Below are 25,493 nucleotides of genomic sequence, written 5' to 3'. Positions count from 1 at the left end.
ATTGTGTGTGTGTGTCATTATGTGTGTGTCTGTGTCATGGTGTGTGTGTGTCTGTGTCATGGTGTGTGTGTGTGTCTGTGTCATGGTGTGTGTGTCTGTGTCATTGTGTGTCTGTGTCATAGTGTGTGTGTCTGTGTCATGGTGTGTGTGTCTGTGTCATGGTGTGTGTCTGTATCGTGTGTGTGTGTCTGTATCGTGTGTGTGTCTGTATCGTGTGTGTGTGTCTGTATCGTGTGTGTGTGTGTCTGTATCGTGTGTGTCTGTATCGTGTGTGTGTGTCTGTATCGTGTGTGTGTGTGTCTGTGTCATTGTGTGTGTCTGTGTCATTGTGTGTGTCTGTGTCATTGTGTGTGTCTGCGTCATTGTGTGTGTCTGCGTCATTGTGTGTGTCTGTGTCATTGTGTGTCTGTGTCATTGTGTGTCTGTGTCATGGTGTGTCTGTGTGTATTTAAAAAGTGTTTTTACTCACCTTTTTTTTCTCCCCACGCCGTGCTGGTCTCCCCTCGACTGGCCCTGCCTCTATGGCTGAGATCATCAAGCATGATGATCTGAGCCAATCCAATGCTCTGCCATAGGATTGGCTGCAAAGGTGCTGCACACTGTGCAATCACGCTGTGCAGCACTGACACAGGAAGCACCTCTAGTGACTGTCTGAGTGACTGTCACTAGAGGTGTCACTAGGAAGCAATGTAAACACTGCATGTGAGTATGCGTAATGTATTATTAAATTAAAAGGACCAATATTATATATTAGAAAAATAAATATATATATATATATATATATATATATATATATATATATATTTCTCAACCATCTGGGGTGGCAAGACATTGCCTTACATATTACATACGGCAGTATATGGGGCAATGACTTATGGGGCTGGCATAGATTTTTTTTTTCCAGGGCTGCTTTGTATCCCCAGTCCGGCCCTGTTGCTAGCCTTTGAGTTTGACATGCTTGCCTTAACATCTTTTGACAAAGGGGTAAGGTAACATGGGGACAATGGGTGGGAGAAGGTGACAGTTAAGGTTGAAACTAATGACTGTTATGGTAAGATAGGGTTGACATAGATAACACTTTAAAAGCAAAGAGCAGATATGTAATTAAACATACTCTTGGTTGTATAAGGCCATTGTAGGGCATTTCTATCAATGTGAGAGTGAGCACTAACTCAGCTTTATGTGCTGATTGGCAATTTGGCATTGGCTACAAATCCTTTCTCCGGGTAAATTGACACACCCAGAAATATCTGTCTATACTAAGCACACCCAGACTGGCTATCATGCAAAATGGGAAAATGCCCAGTGAGCCACAATGGGTCAAGGTCAACAAGGGAGCTCAAAGTGCCAATTTTACCCCAGTCTAGTTGTTGTGAAAGTGTGCAGTGGGTTGATTGTGACAGCTTAAGAGGGCGAGAGTTGAGAGGGGTGGGTGAATTTGACCGGGTTAGGAGATGAGGAGGCGAGTGTGGCAGGGTGAGGAGCGTGAGTGTGACTTGATGATGGGATGAGCGTGACAGTGTTTGGCAGTGTTCCGGTTGCATGTTACAGGGTTAGTGTGGCAGGGTGAGGAGCGTTGAGTGTGACTTGATGATGGGATGAGCATGACAGTGTGTGGCAGTGTTCCGATTGCATGTTACAGGGTTATGTTACAGGGTTAGTGTGGCAGGGTGGTGAGTGTAATATTGTGAAGGGAGTATACATTGTATACACTGTTGTCTCCTGCTAAGGCCATTAAATAGGTGAAGTAAGCATGCTCTTGGTGATCCTTCTTTAGCTCAACTTGCAGGTAAAGAAGGATCACCAGGAGCATGCGTACTTCACCCATTTATTGGCCTTAGCAGTAGACAACAGTTATAGTGACCATTTGCAGAGTGTGTGTCTCTGTGCTTTACCAGTGAGTGGCTAATCTGAGCATGGTCAGTTAAGGTATCATTGCGGGCAAAAGTTGGAAACCAGTCAGTGATTAGTAGCTGCAACTAACAGCTGGCTGATGTTAATAACGGCAGCATATGGCGTCGCTTTAGAGACCAGGTTTGCAATGAACCCTAAGCTGGCTATTATCACGAGAGGGTGCAGTGTATCTTCATCTATTCCCTGGAGATCTACTTGTTGAGGTGTCAGGAGGGCACCCAAGGAGAGATGTCCATGAAAGCAGGTGCACACTACCAAATTCACCCCGGAATATTCCAGGCTCCTGAAATTTTGAAAATCCCTTCCATCTACATCTACAAATAACCACGAGAAGTTTCTACTCAACCTGGGCTACTGCTAAAGTGAATAGATTTTGCACAAACTGGACAACATACATAAAGTGCAGCTCTGGGAAAACTTTGTTGTAATTATCCATGTTTGGCAGTAAGTTACTCAAGTTTCATTCATAATGAATAAACCCACTGGGAAAAAAAATAAATAAAAATAAATATATATATTATTATATATATATTTTTTAATTTCCACAAGTAGAGATAAAATGGCACAAGTACTCTGCAAATTTTAACACTTCTGTGACATTGAAGACACCAAAGCTGAGATGTAGGGAAATGCAGTTTTGTGAGAATGTTCCTCCCAAATTGGGGCTTGGCAGACTCCCACAGTGACCCCATTCATTGTCAGGCAGAGAGTTTCAGGTACTCATTCAATGCCAAGCAGTGAGTGTTAGGTGCTAGGCAGTGAGTGCCAGGTACTCATTTAGTCTCAGGCAGTGAGTGCCAGTACTAACTCAGTGCCAAGCAGTGCTAGGTATTCAATGAGTGCCAGGCAGTGTGTACCAGGTACTTATTCAGTGCCAGCCAGTTAGTGCGAGGTACTCATTCAGTGTCAGGCAGTGAGTACCAGGTACTCATTCAGTGCCAGGCAGTGAGTGTTAGGTATTCAGTGAGTGTGTACTTTCCTTCTCCCTTCCTTGTCTCGGTTCCTCCTCTCCCCACCCCCCTTACGCTCCTGTCTCCCCCGCTCCCTCCCTCTCACAGTGCACCGGAGGCTCCATTGCGGATGCTGGGCCCGCGCCATATTGTACAGCCCGAGCAGAGGACAGGACTGCAGTGTATGACACAACGACACACAACACGACGGCAACACACATCACACGGCGCAGCATCACATCCCCCAGCATTGTGTGTGTCCGCACTAACTCCGTGTGAGTATCACAGCATTGTCTGCATGGCGTCTGCCCCAGATACACAGCTCCCATTGTACCTCCACATACATTGCCATCACACCGATTTCACCCTTATAGACAGAATCATCTCCCAGCCTGGGGTACACACACTGATAGTGTACTCTGTGAGCGGCTACCTTATATTTATTGTATCATTAGACCGAGCACTGGTGAAAATAGTGCATGGAATCCTGTTACAATCTCTATTCTAGAATCAAAATGTAAATTGTAACTAGTGCATGGAATCTTGGTCAACCATCTATATATAGCCTGAGCTGGATGTAAATAGTGATTCCTGCTACACAACATGTACACAGCTCAGTGTAATTGTGTAAACCGTGCATGGATTTGTTTTTTCTACACAAAATACACACAGGACAGAATAAATAGTGCATGGCATCCTGCTATATATATTATAGGTGTTGAGCTGAATTTAAATGTACAAATGGTGCATGGAAGCTCAGTACACCGGATATACACACAGTGCATAGAATCCCATCACACAGCATATAATCAGAATAAAATGTAAATAGTTCATGGAATTAGTATTCTGGAGTGTATATTCACCTGCAATTAAGTGAAATATTGTAGCAGATCTGATCATGTTGTGTCAGCAATCAAATAAGATGGTCATTTAAGTGTCAGTTCTTGCGATCTGGGTTGGAGGAGTTCTTAAATTTGTGTTCCATAATAATTATGAATATTATTGATCATATGGAGTTGCTCTTCTGGTACCAGGAAAATAAACTACAACATATAATATTGGTTGTGTTTTATAGAGGGACACAGACAAAATCCTAATGTTGTAATGGGAAAATGTCCTTGATGGGTTCTGGAGGGATGATGATAAACCACAACACCCAAATGTTATTAGTGTCTCCAAAGCCCCAAAAGGGAAATGTTATCCTTTCGTATAATTGTTATGTATATTTTATATTACATTATTTAAAAAAAAATGTTTTTAACCACCCAAGGACCACATGACGGTCTACGTCATCATGCAGTGTCAGGCTTTAACGCCCATTGATCTGAGGGTCCCTTTCGTTAGCCGGGACCACAGTTAGTGGCCACAGACTGACAGATAAACTGTGCAGTTTTAAATTTCAGGGTTAAAAGGACAGGCATAGTGCACCTAGACACCTTCAATGAGATGAAATGGTTAGTGTCCCTTTAAATATAAAATTTGAGAAACGTGTGTTTTTTATTTTTTTTGTATTCCCCATCCTCCATTTAATATTGTGTATACAAATAGGGTATCAAAAGAAAACCCTATTTCTATGTAAAAAGTTAAAAATACTATGTATGGGTGTACTTAAACAGGAAGGATGCACTTGTGGTAGAACATGCAAAACCAAAGAAACAATGGAATATAAGTGGATTGGTGCTAGTTACAAAGTGCAAGTGCAGCTCCCCTAGTGTCTATAATCACTCACAAAGACACTTTTAGTATAATACCAATAATAATACAAAAAGCCGGGTGCGCAATAATAATCACTCGTGGTAGAATGAACTCCTGGCAAAAGTGCCAAAAAGACCTTGGACTCAAACGCGTCACATCTCAAAATAGCCTTGGTCCTTTAGAGGTTAAAGTTAGAGATAAGGTTCCTTTAATCTTATTTGCATATGCAGCTGCTGCCCTTAAAGGTCCACTATAGTCACCCAGACCACTTCAGGTCCATGAAGGTTTTAACCCTTCAGATGTAAACTGACAGCCGCTGGAGGCGCTTCCCTGACGCTCAATGCGAAAATCGCATTGAGCAGGCAGAACGTCCATAGGAAAGCATTGCGAAATACTTTCCTATGGGCGTTTTTAATGCGCGCGCGGCTCTGGCCACGCATGCACATCTGGCTCCACTCGGGGGTTGACGTCAGAGGGAAATGAGGTCACCAGCGCCGAGGGAGCCTGGCGCTGGCTTAAGGTTTTAACCCCTTCAGCCCAATGGGATGGGGGTCTCTGAGAGTGGGGTGGGACCTAAGGATTATATAGTGTCAGGAAAACAGGTTTGTTTTCCTGACACTATAATGGTCCTTTAATTAACTTTCCCTTTAGTGGTATGCTGCTATCTAAAAAAAAATACTGTTTAGTAGAGATACCCCCGATGAAAACATGCATGTATTTAAGTATGCATTTTTTTTTTATTTGGGGTATATCTAAAAATAGCTGGTAAAAGATGTTTATCCCTTGTCTGCCGACTTTGCAAGCTCTCCCCTTCTAACCCCGCCCAGACATTCTGTGGCTGTCCAAATGGACTTCCCAGTGCAGATCAATGAGAAGTATTTGCAAGACAGGTGCTCTGGGCAATTGCTTTCCTGTTAATGTATGGTAATGCCAATTTCTATTGAAATCTTAATTTATTTTTTTTGGTAAAATAACAAAAAGAGGTCACACTCTTTTCACATAAAGCATTTCAACAAGCTAAAATGCTTTAGTGATCTGGAGTGTCCCTTTAATAGGAAAGGGACTAAATTTGTTATGGCAGCTGCACACAGAGGTTAAGGTGATATAAAATGTGTTCGTGTTATGTCGGCTTGTACTGCACTGCAGAATATGTTGTTGTTGTTTTAATAATATAATCCTGATAATGTGAATTATTGAAAGCGCAAAATAAACATTCAGCTACCAATGTTCCATTTCAAAATGTTTTGTAGTTAGTTGTGCAGAAACTATTTTATTTATTTATTTATAGATGAAATGTCCCAGGCGGCGCAGATCAACGGAGCTCAAGCACTAAGTAAAACATGGGAGCTAAGTCTGTATGAATTGCAGAGGACACCTCAGGTAATGTGATTTCTGTTAATCTTTTAACCCAACTATAACCCTTTTTTACATTGAAGTATAATACCGTATTGGGAATTATTAACTATGCCCACTCCTTTTTTTTTTTTATGATTTTTTTTTTTTGAATATCTTAAAACTTGCCTTGCATTCAGCGCCAGGCGAAGTGATTCTCACTCGTTTCCAGGCTCCATGTTTTGTCATGCTGCATCACTCTGAGGTCCAGACGGATGCTCTCAGAGAAGCGTTGGATTGGATTGTAAGGGCTAAATCTTTTTTGTTTCTTGGATTACTTACTAACTCCTATGTGGAAGAGTGGTTTCTCATTATACTTTATAGTACTACAGAATAGACATTAGGCAGCCTAGTACAGAGTTCCAGGCTGCCTAAATCTCATGTGCCTGGTGTGTGACCCACCCCAGGCACAAAAGAGCAGATTACTTTGTATAGGCAGTGTTTCAAGCTGAAATGCAGCAAATACAGATTCCTTCCTCCATGACCACTTCTAAAAGCAGAAGTGGACATTTAGATTGGGGTAACCTTTTTAAGGATCAGGAGTTGGCCACATTTTTTATGATGGTGTGTAATGATGGGCTGGACGTATATTTGGTCATTAACAGAATGTCGTATGTTTTGAGGACGATCCTTTGTATGTTTATTTACAGGAAGCAATAACAGATGGCTTAGAAATCGTGGTTTCCCCCAGAAGCCTACACAGTGAATTAATGTGTCCAATATGTCTTGATATGCTAAAGAACACCATGACAACTAAAGAATGTTTGCATCGGTTTTGTGCAGACTGCATAATAACAGCTCTCAGAAGCGGGTAAGCATTGATTGCTTTTATTTTTATGGTAGATGAAAAGCTATTGTGGAATGTCTGTATCAGTAACGGTACTACACCTGTTTTGAATAATATTAACAGTCACCTATGTTGCTCAGCCGCATGATTTTTGGTTTTGTCGGTTGGCCGCAAATTAATTCTGGTAGCCATGTGTGAGAAATACACTTGCCGTCTGTTATAGGTATTGTGCAAATCTCTAAGCACTTCAGCTTTGTTGTTAGTTAGCATTATCAGCCAAATATGGCTTTACAAAATATGGACAAGAGTACTTCAAGTGCAGATGTAAAGAGGCACATGTGGATTCTCACCTAGAAGAAGTTGCAAAATATATCATGTATCTAACTTTATTTTCTATTGATTTTATTGATGCCTTTATAAGTTATAAATGTGCTGTATGTGACTTTGTGTTCAAATTCAGAATTGAGATGTTGGCTACATGATAGTTAATAAGTGCATTTTTGGTTTGGTTTGGTTTGGTTTTAGAGTGCTCTATACCATGCTTCTTTCGGGGCCCTCTCCGGTCTCCCCGATTTTTATCCCCTGGTTTACCGCATCCAAGGACAATTACATTTCCTGAGGTGCATGTACCATTAAAGGCGTATCTGTTGAGATTGCTATAGCTTTTATAGTAAGATTGCATGTTGTGGTCACACGCAGTCTTATCATCACGTACTGTACTGCAACTTTAATAATGTTGTTCTCTGGTCATAGTGCGCACTGCACAGGTCAAGTGCATCTCATGATGTGATTGAATTGTGCTACTCAGGGACAGTTCCCTGGTATCCCAAGATGCTGGACCTCATGGAACTAAATCCGGACGTTGGAACAGGGCCCCATATTGGGACTGTCTCATTGAAAGAGTGACTGTTGGGATGCAAGTTTGGGGACAGTCGCTGACTTATGGTTACAATACAGCATTACTGTAATAATCGTGAACAAACTACATATCGGCTAAGTGTCCCTATAAGGAACATAACAGCTGGTGATGATGGTCTGTAAGAAACAAAAAGATGGTACACATTGGTTGAACAATTTGGAGTTTTTTTATTGTACAGCAAATAGCATAGGAGCTAATGAACAAGAGGCAATTTTCCAGATAAATACAGGCCCAGTAGCTTACAGCACTTTAAGGGATATTCTCTTAACAGACAAACATATTGCTAAAACCTGACCTGATCTCTTTATGTGACCACTGCCAGCACAAACTATGAGAAATAGCAGTACGGATGAAGTCTTACACCCCAGAATGAGAACATCAAAACTTATGACATAAGTTTTAAAAAAAAATAGCAAGTACATGCAGACTTGAAGATTATTTCAACGCTGCCTTGCTTTATATGTTTATGATTCGACCATACAGTACAAACGAAACTGTTAGGAGATGATGATTTGACATTAAATAATGCTATAGATACAGAGTAATCAAACTTGCTACTAAACATGCAAAAATGTTTCATGCTTCTACACAAGCAGCATGTGATAAGAAAGACGTGGATGATTTTTGTACCTGAATAAATAATATCCAACTAAACAACAAGTGCCTCAGAGAGTGTGTTCCAGATGTTATGACAAAAGCCACATGGCAAATGCCTGCAAAGATTTAGAATAGTATCTGCTATGGGTGTGGGAGGATTAGTCAGACATAAATAAAACTTAAGACCAGTCACATTCAACTTGTTGAGGTGCAAATTGCCGCTGTTGCATGATTGCATGTTGCACATATATAATATATACACACACACACACACACACACAATCTGTACAGCAGTTTTAAAGTAACAAATCAACCTTAGCTCCTCCCCATCGCCTGCAAGGATTTAAATGGTGAATTTTACTTACCTTTCAGCCATTGCCGCTCTGGTCTCTGTCCTGCTGTTCCACCTACTTGACTGAGATCATCAAAATTGATGTTCTCAGAATCTCAGCCAATCGAATGGTAACCCATGGGGAAACCCTGGGACACTAGTGTGCATGCGTGGTAAAATGCTGCGCCAATCGAAATTTCAGGTATGTTACTGGCCACTAGAGGTGTGTTAACCCTGCAATGGAAAAATTGGAGTTTTCTAAAACTGCAGTATTTTACATTGCAGGGTTAATACTACAGGGCCACTGCTCCCAGACCACTTCATTGAATTTTTTTCTACCCATTTTTGGAATAACAATTAATTTAGCCCATTGACTCATTGTGATAACTTTCTTTCTGTTTTTAGGAACAAAGAGTGCCCTACATGTCGAAAAAAATTGGTCTCCAAAAGATCACTGCGCCCTGACCCAAATTTTGATGCCCTCATAAGCAAGATCTACCCAAGCCGCGATGAATACGAAGCACACCAGGAGAGAGTACTTGCCAGAATTAGCAAACACAACAACCAGCAAGCCCTGAGTCACAGTATAGAGGAGGGACTGAAGATACAGGCCATGAACAGGTAGAGTTAAGGTTATTGATATGTGATGAGATGGAATGACAGAAGTCAATTTACAGAGCAAAACTATCAAAGTGAATCTGCCATGCCTCCAATTCCAACTCCCTTCCCCAAGAAAGACTCAATTTGCCTTGCTTAGGAACACGACCCCAAGCAGGGTAATTCTTCCCCATGATGCCCACACACTAGCTTCAATGCCAGCAATTCAGGGTAGGAATGTTTTAACAGATGTTACTTTGTTCCTCCTCGTGCTCCCCCCTCTTTCTCAATTATCTATTAACTGACAGGTGGGGAAGGGACCATATTTTTTTAAGCTTTCATTGGTTTGCTAGAATTTCTCTTAGCCTAAGGTAGGAGTAATTTTTTTATTTTTATTAATTTTAAATAAAGGGGAAAGACTTCTCACGGCAAAAACAAGTGCTATCTGTGGGTAAAGTGCTCTCTCAACATTTAGCACACTGCACACAAAATGGCACATATTTTGTCTTGAAAATCTGCCCCAAAGTTTGCTATCAAATGACAAGTACTTTTAAATCTAAATTCATGAGCAACTCAAGAAAAAAAAACTTTGTTGTATGTAATCTTATATGCAGATAAAAAAATGGTCAGTCCGTTAATATATTAATAGCTGCGATAAGGGGAAGCAGTTACCCACAAACTGGAGACATAGGCACACTAATGTATTTAAAAAACATTAGGTGCACTTAAAGGGTTACTCCAGCTGCTATGTTACTTTATTTTTCTTCTGATACGTTTAATATGTTTATATATATATATTTAGGTTCCCACACATTTTTTGCCAAATAACCAGTGAACATAACATAAATGTATCTGGAATCCAGCGCTGGGTGCTGGAAGCCCTGACCATTTCCACACCTTCCTACATGTCAACTCTGCATCTTCTTCTTCCTGGTCAGAGTTTAATCAGTGCTTCAAATAGAAAAGCATTGATGTACCATGGCGCATGCTTGTCAATTAGATGGGAAGGAGGAATGACTGGTTTGAAAGTGTAGAAGGTACCCACCTTCTACAAGGAATGTAACTAACATTCTAATGGGTAGCGAGATGCAGGGTTCTAACACTAGGGAGGGAGGTGAATTTAGGCAAAAAGTTAAATATATTTGTCAGCATGCAGAGAGCATCGATTATATTTTTACACAGACATGACTTTTAGTCACTTTTAGTGTGCTGCACAAAATATTCCTACCAGCTTGAATACTTCTAAAAGTGGAAGTGGGCATAGAGGTTGCAGAAACTCTTTAATATATAAATGAAAATATAATGAAAAAAATTATCACCCAGGAAGAGTACGTATAAAAAAAAAAGAAAAAGCAAAATCAAAAAACAACAAGTGACAGTGACAACAACAACGATAAAAGAGGAGCAATAGGTCATTACCACCAGGAGGTGGGTAGAATGTGAGACGTATATCTCACAAAACATTATATATAGATATGACATGTTATGCTGCAGTTAGCAGTAATAATTAAAATAAAGACAAGTCTCCCATATCTACTATTCATCAGTCTGTTCACCAGTATAGATTTTCATGAATTTATTTTTTTTATTTTTTGTTGGCTTCTAAAAATGCAATATTTTGAATTTTTTATTTTATTTTTTCTTTTCTTTTTTTTTATTGTTTTTCACACAATTTTGTAGGTTCTCAGTGGCCAATTTCTCAAATTTATTAAAATATTTAACCAGAAGGGTTTATCTCCTGATAATTTAATACATGCCCTAGCCTTATGCAGATTTGATGCCCCTTCTCTTGTAGGCACCAAGTCCTTATGTGCGAGACCTAAAACTTTCAAATCCTGTTCATTCCTGATCTTCCAGTTATTTGTAGGGGACGCTTTGAAGGATTCAAATCCTGTCGTTTAAAAAGTAAGCAAATGTATATTAAAGGAGCAGTAAAGGGCAACATCTTCCCTTCCACTAGAATAGGGTTCTTTAATTTGTTAAGTCATATACTGACTGCACCTCAAGTGGAATTATTAAATAATGGTCTTTCATTCTTAACCCTTATTTCTCCAAGCAACCTTACATTTTTCAGTATTTAAATAGATTTATGTGTAAACTTATCTTGAGGAGGTTTTTTTTTTATTTTTTATTTTTTAAATAAATGGGCTCATTTTCTTTCAATCTCTATCTTAAATGATTTTCATTTACCATGTTATGTTTTATGTTTGCAGAGCACCGGGTCTTTGTTACAAGTATTACTTTAAGTCCAATTACTTCTGGCTAGCAAAATGTTGTCTCTTTATTCTAAGACCAGTAAGGGTTTAAATCCTTACAATATGTATTTGCTGACCCTTTAGTATCACGTGGTCAGGCTTTGACGTTGATACTGTCTGTTTTTGTTTTATCCTTTCCCATTACTGTTTTTATTTTAATGGTGACTATTATTTACAGGCGAGGGGTATAGTGTTATGGTCTAGCTTGGCTCCTTTAAGGAATATCAAATTATCTGGGCCAATAACCCTTGGAAGAGCAAGCTCTCTTTCGATCTCAATTACATTGATTATATAATAAATGTGCAGGAAGGAGATCTTACTAATATAATCCACTTTTATTGTTTATTAATGACCTCTTTGGGCTATCTTTTACTTCTTGCATTGCCCTTCTTCTATTGATTTCTTAGACTTGACACTTGACACAACATACACTATAAGGAGGTTATTGTGACCGTTGCTTACATGCCTCCTGTGGTCACTATCCCCAATGGATTTGAAATGTCCCTTTTTTTGACAATTCACTAGACTGAGGAGACCTTGCTCTTCTTTGTGTGATTTTGAAAAAGATTCTTTATTATTGATTAAAACATTTTGGAGAGAGACTATTCTTCAGTTGTAGGAGTGATCCCGTCAAATGTATGGATAATATGTTTTGAAGTTATCATTAAAATTTACTCAGAATTGTAGCAGAATCCAATTATTCAAAATCCCCTATGTTATGGTGAAAAGAATTGGCGAATAATTATAGTGGTTAGTGGTTTGTTGACATTCTGAAACTATATACCGGTGTGTGTGTATATATATATATATATATATATTTTATAATTATTATTATTACCATATAAATAGTCGTATAAAAACAGGGTTAATAACTAATACAGAAATTATGCATACATCCACAGGAATATAATTAATATGGTTTTATAATTGTTACATCAATCTTAGTTGTCATGGTCTCTTATTGTTTTTTGATTGTTGTAGTTTTTAATTAGTTATACAATGTACAATGTACTAAAGAATTACTCCAACCTCAATGACCACCTCTGCTTTTCGAAGCAGTCATTGTGGTAGGAATCTGTATATGCAGCCTAAAGTCAATTATGTACACAATTTAAATCCGTCGTCAGCACACTCGGACATTTATACGTTTTAAAATTATTTAAATGATATATTAATCACACCTACTTTTAATTTTATTTATGTCATGCTATATAAACCATGATTGAAAAGTATTGCCTATCACAGTCTAGTCTTGCTTTTTTTTTTTTAAAAACATTTTTAATGAAAATGTTAAAGAGAGCAAAATAACAAAGATCAATATGGCTAATATAACTAAAGAGCAGTCTTCTCCGTGTCCAGGATAGGGTTCAGCTCAGGTATGAAGTAAGCATTCAATAAAAAAGACCAGAAAAATACAAATTAGAAATGAGAGGAATCTATATTTGATAAGAAAAGAGAGGAATTGAATAGAAGTAAGGGGAGAGATGGAAGCACATGAGTTGGAAAAAGAGGTAATATCAACAATAATTTTAGGGTAGGGAGGAAGTGGAGGTGCTGCTTATGCATTAGGATGGAACACTTCCACACCCTCCGCAACACTTAAGCGGTATGTAATATTGCCATAATTGTTTTTTTTTTTTTGTGGCGTTCTATGCCAAGTTTTGTTCCCATTTTACCGTACTGGACATCTATCTTCCAGTATGGAGCTCCGCCAATCTGGTCATGGTTAACATCCAGGGACCAGGGATTCAGGGGAGAGAATGGTTTGAATAGAACAAACATTCTACATAAATATGTAATTCCCCCTATGCCTAGTGCTGCAGAAACAGGAGATCAAAGATGGGAGTGAGACCATCTGCAGATAGTTGTTATATTTTTTTCATCGTGGTGATAGAATAATTGTTACAAGAAATTTCAGTTTAGTCATCCTCCACTGTTGTCTGTTCTAGATAAGGTTTTTATTGGGAGATTAAAGAGAGAGCTTTTACATTTAGATGAATAAACACACTGTAGTGTTATGGAATGTTTGAGACAACAAATTTAACTCTTTGGTTGTTAGACATTGAGTTGGGAGTCTGTGTTTTGTGAAGGATTCCTGAATTCCAGTATAATCTGACTGTGGCATTCAGAGATTGAGCAGACATGATCACATATGTGGGTTTTTATTACAGACTACAGAGAGGAAAGAAGCAGCAGGTGGAGAATGGGAGTGGAGCAGAAGATAACGCAGACAGTTCCCACTGCAGTAACGCCTCGGTGCACAGCAACCAGGAAGCTGGTCCCAGCAATAAGAGAACCAAAACATCTGATGACTCTGGACTAGAGCTGGACACCAATAATGAGACAGTCTCAATTGACCCTGCCATGGATGGAGCTAGCGAGATTGAGTTAGTCTTCAGACCTCACCCCACACTGATGGAGAAAGATGATAGTGCCCAGACTCGGTAAGCAATGGGTCTTCAAGCAGGAGAGTCATAATATGACTTTACAATAGTATTAATTCAGGGTGCGGATCCAGATCTGGGGTTGGCAGACCCTCGTATACCAATAGCAAACCAAAAATTAATGCAGGCACTCAAAGGTAGTGGATGGTAGGTTTAATGAAGGACAGTGGACGCTGTTCTTCATTAATCTGCCATTCACTACCATTGAGTGCCTGGATAATTTTTTGGTTTACTATTTAGAATATGACTCTATGCATTATATAAGTATAATGTTCAATTATCTGCCTGGGTGGCTTATTAAAGGAACCCTCCTTTCTTATTAAAGGAATAGAAAAAAATTCAAACAAGAAATCTGCAGCTTTCTCAAGCTGGTTTTAGATACACCCCTATTAAAAAAAAAAAAAAAAAAAAAAAAAAATGCATGATGAATTGAGGTACATCTTCTAAACATTAAACAGCCTGACTTCCAAACTATCAAGCCCCAATACTGCTGTAAGAAAGTCAGTGCTCCATCAGCTGATTGTCTGCACTAAGCAAAGGTAGCCTTCTGGAAGACCACACGAAGACTCTATCTGCGCACAGCATCATTTATATATAATTTAACCACCCTGTACATTTATTTTATATATCCTGTGGGCATTGTATATTTTCTTGCCTTTATATCCTGTCTGTCATGCTAAAGTGTTGTTTTGCTAGCCCTGTATGTAATTGTTTTATTCACCTGTATGCATTCCTCTATTTCCCCTCTGATTTCTGACTGACCTCTGACCCCTCCCTTCTTTTATTGGTATGTTTTTAGTTTTTTTTTTTTAATAACCATCCCTTCATCTCTGTGCCTAGATACATATCCCCTTCCCTCAGCTTTATTGCAAGGCTATCTGACCCTCACATATCTTTATTCAACAGCCTGATTTCAAAACTATCAAGCCCCAATACTGCTGCAAGAAAGTCTGGTACCCGCCCTCCCCTCCCTTCACCACCCCATCCCGTGCTCATTATTACATTTATAGATTGTCTGTCACACCCAAATTTTAGATAAGTAAAAATAACAGGTGTACACACTGCCCCTTATTAGTACACTCCTGCACTTTCTTAAGCCATAAAACTTAATATTTACCTTACCTTCACCTGCTCTTGATATTCCAATTATTTCCAATTTACTTTTTTCCAGTTTAGAAATGATCTGTCTTCTCCTCCTCTTTATTTTTTCCTTTTCCCTTAGTATAAAAATAATTTAAATATGCCCCTCTCTGCTACACTCCCCCCTTCTCCCTCAGTTTAAAAATCTCTCCATACACCCACTTCACTCATCCCCCATCCATATTTAAATATGCCCCTCTCTGCTACACTCCCCCCTTCTCTCATCTCATGCCTTGCACTCATTTTTCTACTCTCTCACTCCTACCCACAATCTATCTCATCCTAGACCCTTATGCATACAAAACTTATTCACACCTCCTGTCACTTTCTCTCCTCCTGCTTCTAGCAGCTGGTGATATCTCTTCCAATACAGGACCCTTCACCTTCTCTACACACACTAAGAAAACCAGAAACCCCACAAACTTCATCACAATACCCTGCCCTTTACCCTCACTTACCAACATTCAGTGTACAATCTGGAACGCCTGCTCCGTCAGCAGTAATTTAAAATCAACAGCCATACACAACTTTTTCATCTCAAACTCACTCACACTACTTGCACTTACAGAGACCTGGCTGTCCCCCTCTGACAGCGCTACTCCTGCCTCTTTATGTTTATCGTGGGCTACACTTCTCTCACACTCCCAGACTCAACTATAAAGGAGGTGGTGTAGGCATCCTTCTCTCCCCTCAATGTACATTTCAACCAATCATAACTGCCCCTGCCCTATCCTTTTCTTCTTTTGAAGTTCACACTGTCCGCCTATTTCAGCCCACTCCTTTAAGAATTGCTATCTACCGCCCCTGGTCATCCTAGACTATTCATTGACCACTTTTCTTCCTGGCTACCCCATTCCTCTCATCTAGCACTCCTTCCCTTATACTTGGGGATTCAATATCCCAATCAACAACCCTGCCTCTCGTCTGCTCTCTGTAACCTCCTCCTTTGGCCTTATGCAATGGTCCAATTTAGCGACCCATACAGCGGGAAACACTCTTGATCTCGCCTTCACCAATCTCTGTACCGCCTCTAATCTCTCCAATATTCCTTTTCCTCTATATGACCACCATCTGCTGATTTTGACATCGGCATACCTAAGACCCAATTAACACCACCGTCTGAACATCAGTCTCACAGAAACCTCCAATGACCTAGAGCATTTCTCCACTAATCTCCAGACTCTTCTTTTACCCATCTCAAACCTCACCTGTCCTAACTCTGCAACCTCCTTCTACAATTCCACCCTTTTGTCTTTATTAGACATCATGGCACCTCCTACATTTAAACACAGCAAGTGCCCCCAACAACAACCTTGGCACACCAAGATGACTCGATACCTCCAAAATGCTCCAGAACTGCTGAACTCTGTTGGAGAAAGTCTCACTGTGCGTCTGACTTTCTCCACTATTAATTTATGCTGCGCTCATACAGCTTGGCTCTTTCCTCTGCAAAAGTAAATTACTTCCATACCCTCATAACCACACTCTCCTGCGAACCCAAACAACTATTTCACACTATTTCTCTTCGCCCTATTGTTCCTCCTCCACCTACTAACTTTACCGCCTTAGACTTTGCAACTCACTTCACTGACAAGATCTCTACAATCAGGGAAGAGATCTCTCATCTTTCCTCTTTCCCTTACAATACTTCCCCTAACCTCACTCCCTCTGCTGTTCTATGTTCATTCGCACCCGCTACAGCGGAAGAGGTTTCTGCTCTGCTCCAGTCCTCCCGCCCCACCACCTGCTCCCTAGATCCAATTCCCTCGCATCTGATCCGTACTCTGAGAATTTTAGTGAGAGGTAGAGAACGAGAAGAAGACAATCTCTCTCTCTCCTCTGGCATATTTCCATCGCCCTTTAAACATGCAACTATAACCCCAATTTTAAAGAAGCCCAACTTTGACCCTAGCTCCCCATCCAACTACCGTCCTATCTTGTTACTGCCTTTTGCATCCAAGATCCTTGAAAGAGTTGTGTATGCGAGATTGACAGACTTCCTTGAGTCCAACTCTCTGCTAGACCTGCTTCAGTCTGGTTTCTGCGCTAAGCACTCTGTGGAAATGGCACTGACCAAAGTATCCAATGATCTACCCGCTGCAAAATCTCGTGGTCACTACTCTATCCTAATTCTCCTTGACCGTTCTGCGGCTTTTAGCACTGTTGATCTTCAACCGCTTCTTCTCCTCCTCCGCAATATTGGTCTGCAAGATATTGCTTTCTCCTGGTGCTCTTCCTACCTCTCCCAGCGCTCTTTCAGTGTTTCTTTCTCTCTTTGTTTCCTCTCCCCAACTCCTCTCTGTTGGTGTCCCCCAAGGTTCAGTCCTTGGTCCCCTACTGTTCTCCATCTATACTGCCTCCCTTGGTAAACTCATTGGCTCATTTGGCTTCCAATATAATTTCTATGCGGATGACATGCAAATCTATCTGATATCTTCCTGTGTCTCTGATCGCCTCTCTGCTATTTCTAACTGGATGGCTGCCCACTTCCTTAAACTAAACTTGACCAAAACTGAAATCTGCTCTTTCCTCCCTAAAGTGTTGCTACTCCTGTGTCTGTCTCCCTCCAAGTCTACGATGCTACTATTAGCTCCACTATGCAGGCTCACTGCCTATGTGTTCTCTTTGACACAGATCTCTCCTTCATGCCTCATGTTCAGTCTATTGCCAAATCCTGCTGCTTCCATCTGAAAAACATTGCGCGCATCCATCTCTACTTAACGCCAGATGCGACTAAGGTGCTGGTCCATTCCACTGTCCTTTCTCGCCTTGACTATTGTAATCCGCTTCTCAGTGGTCTTACGTGCTCCCAACATGCGCTGTTAGAGTCCATAATGAATGTGGTGGCGAGGCTCATCTTCCTTTCCGCCCGCACCACCCACGCCTCACCCTTCTGTCAGTCCCTACATTGGCTTCCTGTAAGATATAGGGCTCAATTTAAAATTCTGGTTCTTGCTTTCAAATCTCTACATAATGAGATTATCTATCTTCCTCACTAATACACAAGTATGTCCCGTCTAGGCCCTTACGATCTGCTGAAGACTTACATCTATCTTCTGTCCGTACTCCAACCTCTGATGCTCGCCTTCAAGATGTCTCCAGGGCTGCACCGTTCCTGTGGAACTCATTTCCCTCCTCTGTTAGATGCTCACCCAGTCTCCTTTAAAAATAAAAAAAAATCATTAAAAACCCACTTTTTCATAAAAGCATATCAATGAAATAGTTTCTGACTGATTCCTCTCTTGCAACTGTCAGTAGTCTAATACTATCCTTAGCTTTTGTGTCCCTTTACTCCACTTCCTCTAGCATGTAAGCTCATTCAGCATGGCCCCTTTAACCCCTCTATTCCTGTGTGTACATCTTGTCTGGTTACAACTACCAGTTTGTTCGTCCACCCACTGTAAAGCACTGCGGAATTTGTTGGTGCTATATAAATAATAACATAATAATAGACGGTGATTTTTATTTATTTTGTGTTTTTTTTGTTCAACCCACGTCTTTTAATGATTTGTGTAGATAATGCATTAAAATATACACACACAAAAAAAAGAGAAAACAAAACGACACATGGATCTGCAAAGTTTCCAGTCTTTGTAGGCTCTCTTTAACAATGCTGCTAATATGGTAGCAACAAGGAAGTAGCCAGATATCTGCCAATATGTTATTTCTTCCTTTGCTATGTTCCTCCCCTACTCGGCTCCTGGGGAGAGCCTGAGCCATAGTGGCACAGATGAGTGGTTGGTTTGTGACTTGAGATAACTTTATTAAAATCCCAATTCACAAAACTGGTACCAGACTCCGTATTGCTTCTGTTAGCATATCAGAGCTGATGAATAGTGCTGTGGCTGAATCACATAGCTCAAGAACTCCTGCTTAATGGGGGTATATAATGTTATGGTGCTTGGACTGCCTTTCATTTAAGAAATGAAGTATACATTGTTTTGCACCTGGTGCATTCCCATTGTACCTACATATGTTTTGTATGCGATTTTTATCTACTGGAGGAATTGTTTATAATGCACACATTTCGTTAATTCAATAATGCTGATGCATGTATATTTTTGTCTCACAGTTACATTAAGACATCAGGCAATGCTACAGTTGATCACTTGTCAAAATATTTAGCCGTTCGTTTGGCGCTTGAAGAATTTCGCAGTAAAGGAGAGAACAACACAATGAACCTCAACACTGCCAGTGAAAAACAGTACACCATTTACATTGCAACTGCCAGTGGACAGTTTACTGTAAGTATCAGAACAGAGAGCATCGTACAGTCATTTGAGTGTGCATGAAACTTGAAGCACAGTTTCCTCTCCTTAAATCCTCAGAATAAGATTTTTTTGGGGCCTGTCCAGGTTTTGTTTTTGGATACTCTATAACCTTTCTTTGTCAAAAAGTTTCAGTTCTTTTCCAGGACACAACATACCCGTATATACTCGAGTATAAGCCGACCCGAATATAAGCCGAGGCCCCTAATTTTACCCCAAAAAACTGGGAAAACTTATTGACTCGAGTATAAGACTAGGGTGGGAAATGCAGCAGCTACTGGTAAATTTCTAAATAAAATTAGATCCTAAAAAAATTATATTAACTGAATATTTATTTACAGTGTGTGTATATAATGAATGCAGTGTGTATATGAATGCAGTGTGTGTGTAAGTGCAGTGTGTATATAATGAATGGAGTGCAGTGTGTGTGTATGAATGCAGTGTGTGTATGAATGCAGTGTGTGTATGAATGCAATGTGTATGTATGAGTGCAGTGTGTGTATATGAGTGCAGTGTGTGTATATGAGTGCAGTGTGTGTATATGAGTGCAGTGTGTGTGAATGCAGTGTGTGTATGAATGCAGTGTGTATATAATGAATGCAGTGCAGTGTGTGTATGAATGCAGTGTGTGTATGTGTGAGTGCAGTGTGTGTGTGTGTGAGTGCAGTGTGTGTGTGAGTGCAGAGCATTGGTGGGGGGTGGGCTTTTTATTAATTATTATTTAATTATTATTTTAATATTTTTTTTAATGTTATTCTATTTTTTTAGGTAATAATTTTTTTTATTTTATTATTAATTGTATTTTTTTTATGTTATTATTATTTTAATATTTTTTTTTCTTATTATTATTTGTTTTATTATTATTTTAATTTTTTCGTCCCCCCTCCCTGCCTGTTAGCTGGCCAGGGAGGGGGGCTCTCACTCCCTGGTGGTCCAGTGGATGGGGCTGTAGGAGGGGGCTGTCAGGAAGCTGTAACTTACCTTCACCGCAGCTCCTGTCAGCTCCCTTCTCTCTTCTCCGGTGCGTGCAGCTCCCAGGTCAGCTCCCTCTGCAACTCTCGCGGCCGCGCGGAGCGTTGCCACGGTAACCCGTGGCAACGCTCTGACCCCGCGGCTCTCGCGAGAGTTGCAGAGGGAGCTGACCTGGGAGCTGCACGCACCGGAGAAGAGAGAAGGGAGCTGACAGGAGCTGCGGTGAAGGTAAGTTACAGCTTCCTGACAGCCCCCAGTCCTTGTCTGTATTATGGCAATGAAAATTGCCATAATACAGACAACTGACTCGAGTATAAGACGAGTGGGGTTTTTTCAGCACAAAAAATGTGCTGAAAAACTCGTCTTATACTCGAGTATATACGGTAGTTACTGAGGGACCTGCAGTGTGCTAAACTGATGAGTTACAGGTTGCTTAAATTGCTAATTTTTTTTACCAATGCTGGTGTTGGTGACTCCAAAAGCTAGTAAAAAGTACAGAAAAAGCAAAAGTTATAAAAATGTGTTATAAAAAAAGTAAAAATTTTGGTTGTAGTAACCCTCTCTGTAGTGGTTTGCTAGCCCAATTCCAAAAAAACTATTCCTCTTTTGTTCACTGCCAAGACCAAGTTCTCCCTCAGTTTAATCTTCCTTTTATGCAGGAGGAGGAGTGAGGTCAGCCCGAGCAGAGAAAGAGGAGAGCTGGGACAGGGGAGAAAAGCCATGTCATTGACTGTCTGGCACCGGCATGCCAAAACCCCTTCAGCAGCTAAGGGTTTAATCTCCGTATGTGCAGCATTTCATAGTGAAATGCTACCCATAAAGACTCCAGGCACCATGACTACTTTAAATCACTGAAGAGGTCATGGTGCTTGGAATAAACCTTTAAAGGACCACTATCGGCACCCAGACCACTTCAGCTCAATTAAGTGGTCTGGGTACCAGGTCCCTCTAGTTTTAACCCTGCAGAGAAACTAGAGGGTTAATCCAGCCTCTAGTGGCTGTCTCACTGACAGCCACTAGAGGCGCTTCCGCGATTCTCACTGTGAAAATCAGTGAAGACGCTGGACGTCCATAGGAAAGCATTGAGTAATGCTTTCCTATGGGCGGTTTGAATGTGTGCGGCTCTTGCTGACGTCGGCAGGGGGAGGAGAGGCCACCAGCGCCGAGGAGCCCGGCGCTGGAGAAAGGTAAGTGGCTGAGGGGATTTTAACCCCTTCAGCCCAGCGGACGGGGGCCTTGAGGGTGGGGGGGGCCTAATGACCCTATAGTGCCAGGAAACAGTTTGTTTTCCTGGCCCTATAGCGGTCCTTTAATGGCAACTGTATCAGAGCTTCGTGTACCCCGGCTGGGTACCTCCGCCCAGGATCGCTTCCCAGCTGGAGCCGGGGAAAACCTCAGTGCTTCTGCCCCAGTCGCCGTGGCTTGACTGGGGTCCTCCTAGTCTCCCAGTCCTGAAACAGGATAGGGGACTAGCTCTATTCCCTCCTAGGGACTGGACGACACAGTCCTTGGGAGCTGTAGTCCTTACAAGGACTTTACCCGCCAAATCCTCCACAAGCTGGAACAAGGTGCTGAGCAGTGATTAGCCTTTTCCCCTCCCAGTAACTAGACTACACATAGTTCTAGGAGTACAACTGATTTCAATGAGCCAAATGCAATTATCTGCCAGGCCCAGAAATGGGCATAAAAGGCAGACCCCAGCATTGGGTCTCCATTGTATTCAACACAAGCCCCTCCCAGGAATCTCTGGGCCTGGCAGATAATTGCATTAAAGACCAGTAAGCTAATTATCTCCCAGGAACAGAGAAGCAAACACAAAAACATAAAATGTAAAAAATACCCCAAAACATCATAAAAACATATAATAACCCCACATATTATACATCCCCAAATAGCCCTGATCTGAGCACCCAAGTTCTCCAAATAGCGCTCAGATCCATGCAGTGTAGGGGAAACGCCATAGTGCTAAAGTCAACGTTCGGGAGCTCCGGCGGCTGCAATACGGGTGCTCTGTCTGGCTCTCGGGTAGCGTTTGCTCCCCTTAGTCTCAGACTCCTTCCCTCCAAAAAGCACTCTCTTGGCAGATTTCAAAGTGGTTCAAAATCCCGGACCAAGTTTTCCGGGAACCGCACGGTCACCTCGTGTTGGAAACCGTTCCATAACATTCACGGCTAAGAACCGCTGTGGTGGCCCAGGTCCCACGAAGTCCTCATGCTGAAATAAGTTTCAAAACAGTCACGGCTGAGTACCGCTGAGAACCATTTCTGAGTTTGGTTCATGCGAGCGGCTGCCAGGGAGCTAGCATTCGATTCCGTTCGTGAGAAGGGACAGTGCCGAACCAGGAGCACCCAGGGAAGGCTGCTAATGGTGCCTAGCCAGGGTAACTCCCAAATGGTGTCTCAGACCTGGACCGTAGTCAGTGGGCATGAAGTCGGCTTCCACACTCCTCCAGGAGTCCGTGGCAAACATTCGTTGGAAGGAGTGTTTGTCACAGCAATAGTTATTGATAAAAGGGAGTTTGCCTGAAATATTTTCTTATGTTGATGCTCTAAGAAAGGGTGAGTTTAATAAGTGAACCTGTGTTGCAGACCATTTGTATCTTTATGCAGTTTTATTCTTGGCTGCAACTTTTTATATAAAACAAATTTGAAAGACAAGGGGAAACTAGCTGTATCTGGATTTAAACATTGCTTTTAAAACAGTGATTCATGGTTGCACCTTTTTTATCCTAGGGAAACTACTACCAAAAAAGCCAATATGTGGTTTGTTTGTTTTTTAGTCTTTTTAAATAACAACTTTGTTTAACTATGTTAAAATGTTTTACCCATTTTCCATTAATTAATATATACTATTTGCATATATGCGCCTCTCTTTCTCGTTTTGCCGTGGGGCCAAAGGGCAGCCATTCTTGGTCCTTCAAAAGTATATATACTTTGCATCACTTTAAATTGAATTTCTTTATTGTTAACATTTTTCCTTTTTTTTCCTTTCTCCTTTTGTTATCACAGGTGTTAAACGGCTCCTTTTCCTTGGAATTAGTCAGTGAGAAGTATTGGAAGGTTAACAAACCAATGGAACTGTACTATGCACCTACAAAGGAGCATAAATAGTGATGGACTTTGTCAACTTTTTTTTTCCTTTTTTTTCCCTGTCATATATAATATGTTATACATCTAAGATAATATATTATATAGTAGAGGAGTCATACACTCACTTGGAAATGTTGCACTTTTAAAACAAGTGAGACCCTCTGATCTAGTTCAACTGTTTATTTCTTGTTTCTTTATAAGTATATTTCTAAATAAGCTCTCTGTTTTGGTATTAAGATCCCTGCAGCCAACGGCCATAGAAATGGAATTTCTAAAAGTTACGACGAGGCCTCTGTATTGTGTTGCAGGCGAGGTTTCTTTTTTTTTTTTCTCAATTGTATTTTCTTCGTGTTTTTTCTAATTTTGGAATACAACTATTTATTGATTACTTAGATAGGTTGGTAATTATACATATGGCACTGAAGGTAAATTATTATGTTGTAAGCACAGGTAATGCTGTATATCAAGGACATTTTTTTTATTCTATTGCAAGTTTTCCCAAGTACAAAAGAACTATACATTTGATATACACTAATTTTAGTTAAAAGGTTGGAAAAATTAGTGTCTGTATTACACATATCAGCATATGAATGACATGTGTTACTTTTTTAACAAGCCCATATCCTTGTTACATAGATCAACGTTTGCACAAGTAGGATCCAGTTTTGTAAAGGAGACATTTTTAGTTTGTTCTTTTCTTTTCTTTTTTTTTTTTTTTCTTAACCCGTTTATGAACCTCAAAGTAAAGAATGCATCGTAATGTGTTAAACAACTCACAGGCACTCAAATGTTAATCCTAAAGTATAAGGCTGGGGTGCTCTAAGCACCATAACTGTTACAGCCTGCTGTAGTTGTTATGGTGCCAGGAGTGGCCTGGCTGCCTCCCAGACATTTGCAAACCGTTTGATAACTTACATGGGGTCCTTCGTTCAGTCACTTCTAAAGCTGGATACTCCTGCTAGCGTTGGAGTGTATAGCAGCAGAGGAGGAAGCACCCAGTGCCTGGCAGACCTCGGGTAAGTTGACAAATGGTTAAACTACTTACCTTGAGAGGATACCAGATCACTCTTGGCTCTATACGCTTTGCCAAGGGCTGTAGTGGTTATAGTGCTCGTAGTGTTTGTTTGGTGTTAACACTCGGCTACAATTGGGCTATATTTCCCAAGATTTGCTGAAAGGAGGACCACCACGATCAGTAGTACATGGGCTAGGATTAACCCTTGCAGTGCCAGAGGTTAGGTTTTGTTGTAAATAAAGTATTTTCAGTTTATAAAACTAAATTCATTCCTATATGTTTATCCTCTATGTTCATATTTTTATGTTGAGAACAATAGAGTATTTGCCATAGGTGGAATGCTTGTAACAAAACATTAAAAGTAATATCCGGAACCATGTCTGGAGTCCGACTTGTATGAGCGTGTTCTAGTCTTGTACCTATGTCCTGAACATTTCATAGTTATTCACTAAAATGTGAATTGTAGGAAATTCAGAATGGATTTCACATTTTAGGCCAAAGTCGCCAAAAACAGAGCAGAGTTAGCAGAATTATTTATTTTCCCTAAAATTTTAAATTTGCATTGAGTGCCCACTTTACTCAATAATTCCATTACATTCTGAAATAAATTATCCATTAATTGCTCTGGTACATGTAATACAGACTATGAGACAATTTAGCACCTAGCTATAATAAATAGCCTAGATTTTGTCCTACATTGACAAATAAGTTTTTGTTTTTGTGAAGTTCAATCCAAAGCTTAAAGGATCACTATAGGGTCAGGAACACAAACATGTATTCCTGACCCTATAGTGTTAAAACCACCATCTAGCCCCCCTGGGCCCCTCATGCCTCCATAAATATAGCAAAATCTTACTGTATTCAAGCCAGAAGCTGTAACTCTGCATGCTGTTTGCCTAAAAATAAAATAAAAACAAGCAGTCTGCTGACATCATCAGAAGTGGTAGCCTGATCCAATCACAGTGCTTCCCCATAGGATTGGCTGAGACTGACAAAGAGGCAGATCAGGGGCAGAGCCAGCATGATTCTAACCCAGCCCTGGCCAATCAGCATCTCCTCATAGACATGAATTGAATCAATGCATATTTATGAGGTAAGTTCAGTGTCTGCATGCAGAAGGTGGAGATA

The 25,493-nt window shown here is 40.6% G+C and overlaps 1 protein-coding gene across 1 annotated transcript; it reads left to right on the top strand.

The window, feature by feature from the left end:
• The first annotated feature begins 2,927 nt into the window (after positions 1–2,927).
• On the top strand, positions 2,928–24,742 carry RNF2 (ring finger protein 2). The gene is made up of 7 exons (XM_063426201.1): positions 2,928–3,139; positions 5,848–5,939; positions 6,602–6,762; positions 8,991–9,206; positions 13,609–13,881; positions 19,094–19,265; positions 23,270–24,742. The coding sequence occupies exons 1-7, from the start codon at positions 2,995–2,997 to the stop codon at positions 23,369–23,371; spliced, it is 1,161 nt and encodes a 386-aa protein (XP_063282271.1). The 5' UTR covers positions 2,928–2,994; the 3' UTR covers positions 23,372–24,742.
• Positions 24,743–25,493: the final 751 nt, after the last annotated feature.

Source organism: Pelobates fuscus, chromosome 7 (assembly GCF_036172605.1).
Source record: "Pelobates fuscus isolate aPelFus1 chromosome 7, aPelFus1.pri, whole genome shotgun sequence".
NCBI lineage: Eukaryota > Metazoa > Chordata > Amphibia > Anura > Pelobatidae > Pelobates > Pelobates fuscus.
Note: the sequence above shows the minus strand (reverse complement) of the source record. Positions and strands in the feature narration are given on the sequence as shown.